This window comes from Salvelinus sp. IW2-2015, linkage group LG9 (assembly GCF_002910315.2).
Source record: "Salvelinus sp. IW2-2015 linkage group LG9, ASM291031v2, whole genome shotgun sequence".
NCBI classification, from domain to species: Eukaryota; Metazoa; Chordata; class Actinopteri; order Salmoniformes; family Salmonidae; genus Salvelinus; species Salvelinus sp. IW2-2015.
In genome coordinates, this window is record NC_036849.1 from 6,855,413 (window position 1) to 6,868,585 (window position 13,173).

Below are 13,173 nucleotides of genomic sequence, written 5' to 3' on the forward strand. Positions count from 1 at the left end.
TATAAGAGATTCTCCAAAATTGAAATATAAAGTCAGCTATGAATACCAGAACTGGTTTCCCAAATACTTCATAGTGTTCTATTGTTTCCAGTTTGTATTATCTGCAATGTATTGTCCATGTAAAAAACCTGTCTGATTAGGATGAATAATATCCGACAATACCTTTTTAATTCTATGCGCTATGCATTTTGTTAGAATTGTGGCATCACTACACTGAAGTGTAAGGGTCTCACATTTTTTTTAATGGACCAGATCTTTATATTTACCACTTGGATTCTGTTTCAGTAATAATTCAATCAGACCTTCTTGTTGAGTATCTGATAATCTGCCATTTTTGTAGGAGTGGTTAAAACATGCTAATAACGGTCCTCTGAGTATATCAAAAAAGGTGTGGTATACAGTGCATTCGGAAAGTATTCAGACCCCTTGATTTTTTTCCACTTTGTTACGTTACAGCCTTGTTCTAAAATGGATTACATACATTTTTTTCCTCATCAATCTACACACAATACCTCATAATGACAAAGCGAAAACAGGTTTTTAGACATTTTTGCAACTTGATTGGAGTCCACCTGTGGTAAATTGAATTGATTGAACATGATTTGGAAAGGCACACACCTGTCTATAGTACCTCCACTGGTACGCCATCCAACCCTGGAGTTTTCCCAGTCTTAAAGGCTTTAATTGCATGAAAAAGTTCCTCCTCTGTAATTTGGCCTTCACATGAGTCTTTCTGTACAGCTGTTCATTTTACATTAATAATAGAACAAAATTGTCACGTTCGTCATATTGAGGAGACCAAGGCGCAGCGTGATATGAATACATTCTTCTTTTAATAAAGGAAGAACACTGAACAAACTAACATGAAGCTAAATAGAACGAGTGCTGACATGCAACTCCACATAGACAACTACCCACAAAACCTAAATGGAAAATGGCAACCTAAATAGGATCCCCAATCAGAGACAACGATAAACAGCTGTCTCTGATTGGGAACCAATTCAGGCCACCATAAACCTACATTACCTAGACATACAAAAATCCCAAATTCACTCGAAATGCAAGGCACTCTGGGAAATATGCAAATAAGGCTTTAAACTGAGCAGTGTGTTAATTTAACACTGAAAAGTGTGGACCCAATGTAACTCTGTCAGTGTTGATTTAACACTGGATAATTTGCGGTGTAGCATGAGGACAACAAAGTAGCCTTTAAGACAGATACTTTGCGTGGTGGAATAGCAAATAAAACGGACTGCAACCCGTCGAACGTTGATGATTAAATCTTCAGAGCAAAGTTCAGTGAACCAACCACACACGAGACAAAGCGTCCACAGGACAGTCGAACCGGAGCAGTCTCGTTTTTCGCTGGTTTGCATAACTTTCTGATGGCACCGGGTGACCGGTAACGGCAGAATGTGGTCTTTTTGTGATATCCTCGGCCGTGTCAGGCACTCGCCGTTCATTGGGTTATATTTGTTGGGATTTTGGATAGCACCTGTGTCCTTACACCCACAATGCTTGGATTTCAAGCCCCCCTTCAAGCCTCAAGAGGACCTCCAGTTCTGCGCAATGTACAGGAACTTCGGCTGCTGCGACTCAGCGAAGGACCAGGAATTGTTGGCAAAATTCTATAAGATCATGGACAATTTCGACAATTATGGATATGCCAACTGTGCTGGGTACGTGCAGGACCTTCTCTGCCAGGTAAGCAAAGAACGGGTAAAGGTCGATACATGGTTTTGTTTTCAGAATTACATCATCCAGCTATTATTGGCTAGCACAGGCATGTTTGTAAAGGCATATACTTTTTATACACCCGCACATTCATCCAATGAGATAAAATAGTCCGATCTGACGTGCATTATTACAGTGCATAATTGCGTAATAGAATGCATAATAACAAATTAACAATGTATGTCCTTGTAGCGCTGTTTGTCAATCACTGCATGATAAAAATGCATGTTGTCATAACAAGCGTAACTCCTCAAATCGAAAGTGTATGTTCTTCACAGAACAAGGCGATTGTCTAACAGGACATGGGGGCTGCACAAATGAAAGAGTTTGTTTGGTCCCTCACTCCTCACATTTCTCTCCTCCTTTTCCTTCTTTCTCCCCTCCTTCAGGAATGCTCTCCATATGCAGCTCACCTCTTTGATGCAGAGGACCCCAGTACCCCCATCAGAACCCTCCCTGGCCTCTGCCCTGACTACTGCTCTCAGTTCTGGCTCAAATGCCGTTCCACCATCACCTTGCTCTCTGACGACCTGCAGCTAGCCCGAGCCGAGCCGGACCAGGTCCATTTCTGCCAGCACCTGGAGCTGGAGGACCCAGACTACTGCTACCCACACCTCCTCAGCAATGAGCAGCTGACGCAGAACCTGGGCCACGTCCGGGCCGACCCCGAGGGCTGCCTGCAGCTCTGTCTGGAGGAAGTAGCCAACGGGCTGCGGAACCCCCTGGCCATGGTGCACGCCAACGATGGCACGCACCGCTTCTTTATAGCCGAACAGGTGTGTTTGTGGTCACTTTCCAGAGTTGTTGTATTGCATTGTGGTATTATAGTGCCGGTTTCCCAGACACAGATTAAGTCTAGTCCTGGACTAAAAAGTTATTTCAATAGAGAATAGAGACTAGTCGTAATCTATGTTTGGGAAACCGGCCAATAGTGTATAGATTTTGGGCATTTTTTTGTATGTGTATGCTGACCTCACAAAATATATTTCCATGTAAATGGACAATAAAGTTATTATCATATCGTAGGTGGGCCTGGTGTGGACGTACCTGCCTGACCGCTCCAAGCTGGAGAAGCCCTTCTTGAACATCACCAAGGCTGTTCTGACATCACCTTGGGAGGGGGATGAGAGGGGCTTCCTCGGCCTGACCTTTCACCCCAACTATAAGTACAATGGGAAGCTGTATGTGTACTACTCCGTGGAGATCGGCTTCGACGAGAGGATCAGGGTCAGCGAGTTCCGCGTCTCCCCCGGCGACATGAACGTGGTGGACCACACATCTGAGAGGTACAGTAGCCATCATCACTGTTACATCCTCAGAAAGCATGAGCTCCTGAGTTGGGAAAATCTTGTGCAATACACCGACACATGTCTTGTATTCAAGATCCTAAATGGCCTGGCTCCCCTCCACTCAGTATTTTTGTTGAACAGAAACCCAAACAGAAACCCAAACATATGGCAGCAGATCCACAAGGTCTGCCATGAGAGGTGACTGTATAGTTCCCTTAAGGAAAAGCACCTTTAGTAAATCCGCTTTCTCTGTGAGAGCTTCCCATGTCTGGAATACACTGCCATCAGACACACATAACTGCACCACATATCACACTTTCACAAAATGCACGAAGACATGGCTAAAGGTCAATCAGATTTGTGAACATAATCCCTAGCTGTGTATTGCCTATTGCCGCTTTCCATGTGGTCTGTAGCTTGTGAGGTGTGGAAACACTTTGTTGCTTTTATGAATTTTGTCTTGCTGCTTTTTGTTCTATGTTGCTCTGTCTGTATGCTACGTCTTGCTTGTTCTATGTTGCTCTGTCTGTACGCTATGTCTTGCTTGTCCTATGTTGCTCTGCGTTTGCACACTGCTCAATGATTGTCTATATTGTAATTGTTTTTAATAACCTGCCCAGGGACTGTGGTTGAAAATTAGCCGGCTGGCTAAAACCGGCACTTTTACTGAAACGTTGATTAATGTACACTGTCCCTGTAAAAATAAAATAAATAAACTAAACTAAACAGTTATGACTCCCAAATGGCACCCTATTCCCTATATATAGAGCACTACTTTCGACCAAAGGCCGGCTCTGGTCAAAAGTAGTACACTATATAGGGGAAAAGGTGCCATTTGGGGTTGAAACCTGTGTTGAGCTCTTGCCCCAAAATGGCTGCTGTGGTGTCCATCACCAAGGTAGTTGGGCTTTGCTGTTGTTATGAAGACTCAAGGGATGCGGAATGGATTTACAGTACAATAGGTTTTGCATACAGCTGGACATATATCTACACCAATGTGTAGTAGTAGGCCTAAAATTATTGCTGTTGTGCATAACACATGGTAGATATTACACATTAGAGGTGGATAAGATGAGTTCCCGCCACCAACAAAGTGCTTGGATAAGCAGTATTTTTCCCATAATTATTGTACCTCAGAGAGATGGGCGCTACCGCACTGAATTGTCTGTCTCGTATCTGTCTCTGTCTCAAACACCTTCTCAGGATCATTCTGGAGGTTGATGAGCCTGCTTCCAATCACAACGGAGGAATGGTGATGTTTGCTGATGACGGATACCTGTACATATTCACTGGAGACGGGGGCATGGCTGGAGACCCCTTTGGGAAATATGGAAATGCTCAGAACAAGTGAGAGAAGAAGAAAAAAGACGTGGAACTCTCATTCATGATACCATCTTATGGCATCGACTCATATAACTTTTTAACAATTAGTTACAGCTGTACCATTAACACAGTTGCTAATAATAAGTTACTAGGTAAACCGCAAAGACAATAATCATACTCTCAGAAAGATGTTCCAAGTTTATACTCCTCTCTTCTCCAGGTCAGCCCTGTTAGGCAAAGTGCTCCGTATCAATGTCGATGACAATGATAGGGGTCCCCTGTACAGGATCCCTTCTGACAACCCGTTTGTGCATGAGCGCGGGGCGCGCCCTGAGGTCTACGCTTACGGGGTGCGCAACATGTGGAGGTGCCCCCTTTTTTTCAACATTTTCATGATATGCTTACTTCATGAAACATTATACTTCCTTACACTTTATATACCTTGACAAAAATAAGCGTGGTGAGACTTTACAGTACTGCACTGAATAAAGGAGTAATAACTTGGTGATGAAGTGTAATCTAGTTGTAGTCACTTAAGTAGTTTTGTTGGTCGACTTGTTCTTGTTTCTCCCATGGAGGTGTTCTGTGGACCGTGGGGACCCTCTGACGAAGGAGGGGAAGGGCCGTATCTTCTGCGGGGACGTGGGCCAGAATAAGTTTGAGGAGATCGACATCATAGAGAAGGGAAGGAACTACGGCTGGAGGGCCAAAGAGGGCTTCTCCTGTTATGACAAGAAGCTGTGCGCCAACAGCTCTCTAGGTGGGAATTCTGTAGCCTGATCCAAGATCAGTTTGTGCTGCATAACCAGCTCCAATGCTCATTGTCATGCCGGCATCCTGTGGGTCACTGGGAGATGAAGGTCTCAGTGTGTTTTGTTCTGTGACTTCCTTCAGTTTTTTTTTCTTCCTGTTTAAAAAAATCTTGAATACTTATTCTTAGACAGTAATGGAACCAGAGTGGGAAGAGATTGGAAGGGTGGATGTAGGGGTTGAACGCCATTCTCCAGGGTCATAATGTGCTTAGAGGGGAAGTGCTCAGGTGGGAATAAGCAGGGAATCCGTGAATTTAACCAGGATTTCTGGAAAATCACAGGCTCTGCACAATTTCCTTCATTTAAAAAATACGTCTTATATCTCTTCCTCCTGTTCTCTTCCAGATGATGTACTCCCCATTTATGCCTACCCTCACAAGATGGGCAAGTCTGTGACTGGCGGATATGTGTACAGAGGGTGTGAATACCCCAATCTGAACGGCATGTACATATTTGGAGACTTCATGAGCGGGTAAGGCTCCTTACTGTACTGTGTTCACCGTTTTAAATCCAATCCTAAAAGTGTTTATAGATGTTTGAGTCCATATACAGTGCCTTCGGAAAGTATTCAGACCCCTTGACTTTTTCCAAATTTTATTACGGTATAGCCTTATTCTAAAATAGATGAAATAAAAAAAATCCTTAGCAATCTACACACAATGCCCCATAATGACAAAGCGAAAACAGGTTTTTCGAAAATTTGGCAAATTTATTAAATCTAAAAACCTGAAATTATTTACATAAGTATTCAGACCCTTTACTATGAGACATAAAATTGAGCTCAGGTGCATCCTGTTTCCATTGATCATCCTTGAGCTGTTTCTACAACTTGATTGGAGTACACCTGTGCTAAATTCAATTGATTGGACATGATTTGGAAAGGCACACACGTCTATATAAGGTCCCACAGTTGACAGTGCATGTCAGAGCAAAAACCAAGCCATGAGGTCGAAGGAATTGTCCGTAGAGCTCTTAGACAAGATTGTGTAGAGGCACAGATCTGGGGACGGGTACCAAAAAATGTGTGCAGCATTGAAGGTCCCCAAGAACACAGTGGCCTCCATCATTCTTAAATGGAAGAAGTTTGGAACCACCAAGACTCTTCCTAAACTGAGCAAACGGGGGAGAGTGCCTTGGTCAGGGAGAAGTGCCTTGGTCAGGGAGGTGACCAAGAACCCAATGGTCACTCTGGCAGAGCTCTAGAGTTCCTCTGTGGAGATGGGAGAACCTTCCAGAAGGACAACCATCTCTGCAGCACTCCACCAATTAGGCTTTTATGGTAGAGTGGCCAGACGGAAGCCACTCCTCAGTAAAATACATATGACAGCCCACTTGGAGTTTGCCAAAAGGCACCTAAAGACTCTCAAGACCATGAGAAAGAAGATGATCTGTCTGATGAAACCAAGATTGAAATCTTTGGCCTGAATGCTAAGTGTCACGTCTGGAGGAAACCTGGCACCATCCCTACGGTGAAACATGGTGGTGGGCAGCATCATGCTGTGGGATGTTTTTTTTAAGCGGCAGGGACTGTGAGACTAGTCAGGATCGAGGCAAAGATGAACGGAGCAAAGTCAGGGAGATCCTTAATGAAAACCTGCTTCAGAGCGCTTAGGACCTCAGACTGAGGGCAAAGGTCCACCTTCCAACAGGACACCAACCCAAAGCACACAGCCAAGACAATGCAGGAGTGGCTTCGGGACAAGTCTCTGAATGTCCTTGAGTGGCCCAGCCAGAGCCCGGACTTGAACCCGATCAAACATCTCTGGAGAGACCTGAAAATAGCTGTGCAGTAACGCTCCCCAAAAAACCTGACAGAGCTTGAGAGGATCTTCAGAGAAGAATGGGAGAAACTCCCCAAATACAGGTGTGCCAAGCTTTTAGCGTCATACCCAAGAAGACTCGAGGCTGTAATCGCTGCCAAAGGTGCTTCAACAAAGTTCTGAGTTAAGAGTCAGATTTGTTTTATTTTTATACATTTGCAAAATGGCTAAAAATCTGTTTTTGCTTTGTCATTATGGAGTATTGTGTGTAGATTGATGAGGGGGGGGGGGGGGGGGGGGACTATTGAATCCATTTTAGAATAAGGCTGTAATGTAACAAAATGTGGAAAAGTCCAGGGGTCTGAATTCTTTCTGGATACACAGTAGCGTGTATTTCTTATGTTTCAAAAGTTGTGTTTCATGTTTTTATTTATAGTCTATAAGGAAAGCATACTGCAAATGAAAGAAATTCAAAATAACATTTAATGTAGTATCTCCTCCCTATAGCGTATGATGAGCCTCCAGGAGAATAAGGACACGGGTCAGTGGAACTACCATGAGATCTGTATGGGCATTGGTTTGACCGTGCCTTTCCTGCTGCACTCATAAAGACTACTAACCTAGGCACTACCAGTGTAAGCGGCGAATCTTATCTTCAATATCGCTGCAGGTACGAAGTGTGCGACGTGTAGGTAGACGGTCCACATTACATCCTCTTTTTGTTTGCCATGGTCACAAGGCAATGGAAAAGGTTTTTTAAGCATCAGATCTCTAGGCTACACACATTTAAGGCCAGTTTCCCAAACCAAGATTAAGTTTAGTCCTGGACTAAAAAGCATGCTCAATGGAGAATCGCCACTGAAACCAGCTAGATTACCAAATTATGTGAAATGTTCATTTTTCTGTCTGAACAGGAGAACTGTACTTCATGTCGACTGGAATGCCCAGTGCCACATCTCCCACCGGTGTTGTTTACAAACTGGTGGATCCCTCAAGGTAAGGATTTAAAGCCACAATCTGTATTTTCAACAGCCTGACCCTGCCACAATGTTTGGTAAGGTGAAAGTGTCGTGGCCTTAAACAAAGTGTCGTGGCCTTCTGCTTTTCTCTTGAAGATGGCAGAAGCCTAGCATTACCGTCATAGACACACTTTTAAAAAGAGACAAAGACAAAACAAAATCACTAAAACATGTTAAGCATCTGTTCATGATTACTGACCTATTTTAAGTTAGAAGAATGTGCCGCATCGTAATCTTTCTGTCTGTAGTTCTTAATCTGATTTACATTGTACATTCTGTTTCTCTGTGTGTTCTTTGTTCTTATAGCATAACTGCTAATGAACGGCATTCTATTTCTGTTTTGGTGATCATTGAGATTTTCTTACCCTCTGTCGGGGTCGGCTCACTCTCCCTTTCTCCAGATTTCTAGGTGAAAGAAGAGAAAGAACAAACAGAAAAAAATAAAGGGTGTTGGAGCAGTGTGAATGCCCTTTTATCTAAATCTCTCTCACTGACTTAGGTCTAAACAGTCTTGGCCGCAAGATCTCACTCTCTTTCTTGCATACCCTCTCTTTTGCTCTCTGTTGGCTGCAGCACTATACTGTTGTGTCAAGTTATTTGTTTCTCACTCGCTCATGAAGCTGATTTGAATTACTCTCTACCACAGCAATGTTTGGAAAAAGGGAAGAGAAGAGTAGGCCTTCAGCCTCATTCTGGGAGGGAGACCAGCTGAAAGCGAATCAAATACATCTAAAGAGCTGAAGTCTCAACAGAGGCTGATGAAACTGGGGTGAAACTTTGACTTCTCACCCTCTGATTTAGTTTTCTTCCCTGCTGAGCTGAGAACTTTTGGTATTTTGTCTGTTTTAGACGGGCACCGCCAAGACAATGTCACTATGACCCACTGCCTGTCAGAGTGAAGAGCAAGCTCATCAAGTTCAGGCCAAAAGAAAGTGAGTATGCTGGCTTTCAACATTCATCTCAGTCCGTCTGCTTTTATTTTGTTCATTATATTTAGCTCCCTTTGCTCAATTAAACACTTATGTCACTAGATCTCGCTTTGAGAGACATTTTAGGCATAAGGCCTCAGATTGCCAGATTCATATTGTCACGCCCTGACCTTAGAGAGCTTTTTTATGTCTCTATTTTGGGTTTGGTCAGGGTGTGATTTGGGTGGGCATTCTATGTTCTATTTTCTATGTTTTTGTATTTCTTTGTTTTGGCCGGGTATGGTTCTCAATCGGGGAGAGCTGTCTATCGTTGTCTCTGATTGGGAACCATACTTAGGTAGCCCTCTTCCCTCCTTTCTGTGTGGGAAGTTAACTTTGTTTGTGGCACATAGCCCTTAAGCTTCACGGTTGTTTTGTATTGTTTATTGTTTTTGTTGGCGTCACCTAAATAAAAGGAATATGTACGCTCACCACGCTGCGCTTTGGTACACTTCCTTTGACGGCCGTGACACATATTACACTTTTATAACACTGTGGATAGGCCTACATGCTAAATATAACTTCATCTCCCAGATCTATTCATTAGGACATTCCATGTAGTTATCCTAAATCTGACCTGTTCTTCTATTCCACAGCATTAACAGGAGTTGAACTACCGACCAAGCATCAAAAGCTCTCCCCGCCAGAAGAGCCCGTCAGACCCCATCCCACTGAGTCCGCAGTAATCGAGTCCGACAAGGACTGGCTTCAGGAGCTCATGGACATTCTAAAGGAGCAAGAGGCTGCCGTCGTCACCACCACACTGCCTCAAACTACAACCAAACCGCCCAGGCACACACGACGGAAAAACCGACGAAAGAAGGGCAAGCACCGGTCGGAGAGCGGGTTAGCGCCGGCAGCCGTGCCTCAGAGCGGGGCGGTGAGACTGGCGGGGGATGAGCAGGGGCGGGACGACCGGGGGAGGGTGGAGATCTTCGCCAACGGGGAGTGGGGTACGGTGTGCGACGACCTGTGGAATACGAAAAACGCGGCAGTGGTTTGTCGACAGCTGGGGTTCCGATTCGCCCTGAAGGCATCCAAGCACTCTGAGTTTGGAGAAGGGAAGAGTCTCCGGATTCTTCTGGACGATGTGCAGTGTGAGGGCACAGAGGAGAGCCTGCTGGACTGTCAACACACAGGCGTAGGTATGCATAACTGTGCCCATTACGAGGACGCAGGGGTGATATGCGGGAACTCAGACTACGTTGATGCCTAGAAATGATAGTCGATTGAGAGGTGATTTGAATTTATTTGTGACTATGGCCTAAGTGATTGTAACTAAAACCAAGGAATATTGCTGTCTAACTTTTGTCTAATTGTTGTCGATGTTGGCACTTATTGGTCTACCTCTTTTCATTAAGGTAATGTAATGCTGATTTAATTGCTGTGTTAAAGTCTTAAAGGTTTTATATTTAAAATGTAAGACTTTGTTAATGTAAGACAATGCTTTCTCTAAAGGAAATTAATCTAAAACAGTAAATTAATGAATATACTGTATAAGGAGAATGAATACCAGGTTATTTAATATTCTCTCATGATCACATACTGAAATAAATGTTCCATACAGACTCACAAGTTATGTGCTCATTTGACATGGAAAAAGCATAGTGAGAAAGAGAGAGAAAGGGAAAGAGGGAATAGGGTGGAATGACAGGAGAGGATTAACAGGGAAAGTCACAGGCAAAGGAAAAACTGCCAATTTGAAGCCTGGAATCCAAACGGAATATCACTCCATTTCTCTATTCGGTGTGGACTGACTCCACACTTCAGGCTAGCCTATTTGTCCAAGTCACCCTGCTTGGTTCTGGTGTATGAAACATTGAGGACTGATGTCATGACTAGGCAGGAAATATGTCTGAATTAATTAGATGACTGGGATAAAAATATGCTCGTAACAACATTCGTCCAACAACACCATCATAACCTATTGGCAGTGCTTGACGTGGACTGAAATAGGTGCCGGTACTCATTTTGGGTGCAGTAATCTCGGTTACCCAGAAGTAAGCATGAATCTGTCCCCAAAAGATTATGGGTGCAGGGACTGTTTATATTTAGGTGCAGGAACCACAATACTTTTGAGATAATATTCTATAAGAGGTGCAGGAACTCAAGCAGTTGAAAATTCGAGGTGCTCGTACTCAGCTTTGGTGAACTCCTGCCAAAGTCAAGCACTGCCTCTTGGCAAAGCTAGGGCAAAATCACACTTCATCACACACTTTGCTTTGCAAACCATCAAACCAATTTCTCTTTTTATTGTCTGGATATTTGGTTTGCCAACTACCATGAGCACATTCAATGACGAGACTCCCTAAAAACACCACTTCGACACAGGTTAGGTGAGCATTTCCGCTAAGCCTAACCCTTTACCTAACCTTAACCTAATTCTCCTAACCTACCACGTTAATTCTTCTAACCTGCTACGAAAAAGTCACAGCTGTATCGAAGTGGCGTGTTTTTAGGGAATCTCTTCAAGGAAAGTTTTATCCCCACTTTGTATACAGAGAAGACTGAAGAGAGAGTGGGCGCGTTCGAGCGGATCGCTTTTGTCAAGTCGGTGACCATCATTGGTCACTGCATTATGGAGATAAAGATTGTCAGACTTGCGCCGACAAGTAGACTGCATAAACGTTCATAAATCATGTGATCAAGTTTCTGCAGTTGCTCTTCACCAACTTCATCCTGCAGCCATCGCCTGCATTGTGGGAGGCTCTATAGTCAACCAATCATTCAGGTGTTTTTGTTTGACCCATGTGAATGTGACCAAAGACGTGACTAAAACAGGAACAAACTTTTCTGGGATTCATGTATACAGTGGATATATAGAAATGAATGTGATATGAGGCTCTCTCTCTCACTCTCTAAATTGATTGTACAATGTACACCAGTGGTGGTCGGTACCGTTTAAGATGGAGGACGACTATTGTTTTTATGAACATGGCCTTATTTCTATTACAGCATATTGGATGACTGCCATTCATATTCCATTCACTCAGCTCAATGTAGGATCGATAGGTTTAGGCTACTACACGATACTCAAATTTTCCATTACCCATCATAAGGTTGCTACAACCTAGCTTATGAATGAAAGTCTACATCGTAGGTGCCAGGTCGAGAGACATCTTAGTAATCAAGGTGACAGACAATGACACATTCAAGACCGCCTTTCACAATCTTGCCTGCATCTAGCTGATCTAGGATGTAATCATTAGTCCAACAGTTAAAAACAGGATTTTCTATTGGACAAATTTAGTTATGTTTATCCCTGTTTTGTTCCGTTTGCTTCCGTTTAAAAAATGTTTTTCAACAGAATCGGCTGAATGAATACACCATTGATCACACCCAAACACAGTTCACTTTCAAAGCAGCCACATACAAACAGCATGAGCCCTTAGATCGTTGGATAATTCTTTCTCGCATCTACGCGCTCTCCTCCTCTCACCTTTTCCCTTCGCTTGTGGACTTCAGTGCACAATACATCAGCTGTCTGTGACCTGGCAAAAAAAACTTTACAAGCCAAATCTTCATATCATAACCGCTAACCGCTACACACAGCCTACACTGTTGTCACCATATTAGCTAACATCTAGGCAACATAGCTACTAGAACTAACACTTTGCTAAACCCGCTACACTCATGCAGTACAGTGTACAGTTAGCAAGCAGATTAGCAGTTACACCGGCAGGCCCCGGTGGAAATAAATTAATAAAACCAAAAGCTTACCTTGACTTGGAAGAGTTGCACTGTTGGACAGCCAACTGCATGTCAATGCAAGAGGTGTCACAAGAGTCTCTGGTTCCAATCCAGGTTGTATCACATCTGTCTGTGATTGTGTGTCCCATAGGGTGGGGAACAATTTTCCCAGTGTTGTCCAGGTTTTACGGCGGGGTACTCGGTCATTGTAAATAAGAATTTGTTCTTAACTGACTTGTCTAGTTAAATAAATAAACCCCCGACGACACTGGGCCAATTGTGCACTACCCTATGGGACTTCCCATCATGGCTGGTTGTAATACAGCCTGGAATGGTTCCTCTAACACTGAAATGCAGTGCCTTAGACTGCTGTGCCACTCAGGAGGTGCATCCAAAGTGTATTTCCCTGCAACATGCCATTGTTTATGAAAGTCTTTCTTTATAATGTTGAAATAAACATGTCTTCAACCCCCATATCACACACTCACGTACTTAAATTATAATTGTGTGTACATCAGGGGAGGACCATCCTCAGTGAATTTCATAAAAATAAAAATAATGAAACATTAAAGTTATCC

General features: G+C 43.4%; 1 protein-coding gene across 1 annotated transcript; it reads left to right on the top strand.

The window, feature by feature from the left end:
• Window positions 1-1,212: 1,212 nt before the first annotated feature.
• On the top strand, window positions 1,213-10,464 carry LOC111968480 (HHIP-like protein 1). Its single transcript, XM_023994074.2, is given in 11 exon segments — window positions 1,213-1,704; window positions 2,124-2,510; window positions 2,761-3,020; window positions 4,227-4,370; window positions 4,567-4,713; window positions 4,925-5,106; window positions 5,504-5,630; window positions 7,425-7,503; window positions 7,787-7,914; window positions 8,787-8,869; window positions 9,502-10,464. Coding segments are annotated over 11 exon segments (2,448 nt in total). The 5' UTR covers window positions 1,213-1,413; the 3' UTR covers window positions 10,122-10,464.
• The last annotated feature ends 2,709 nt before the right edge of the window (window positions 10,465-13,173 follow it).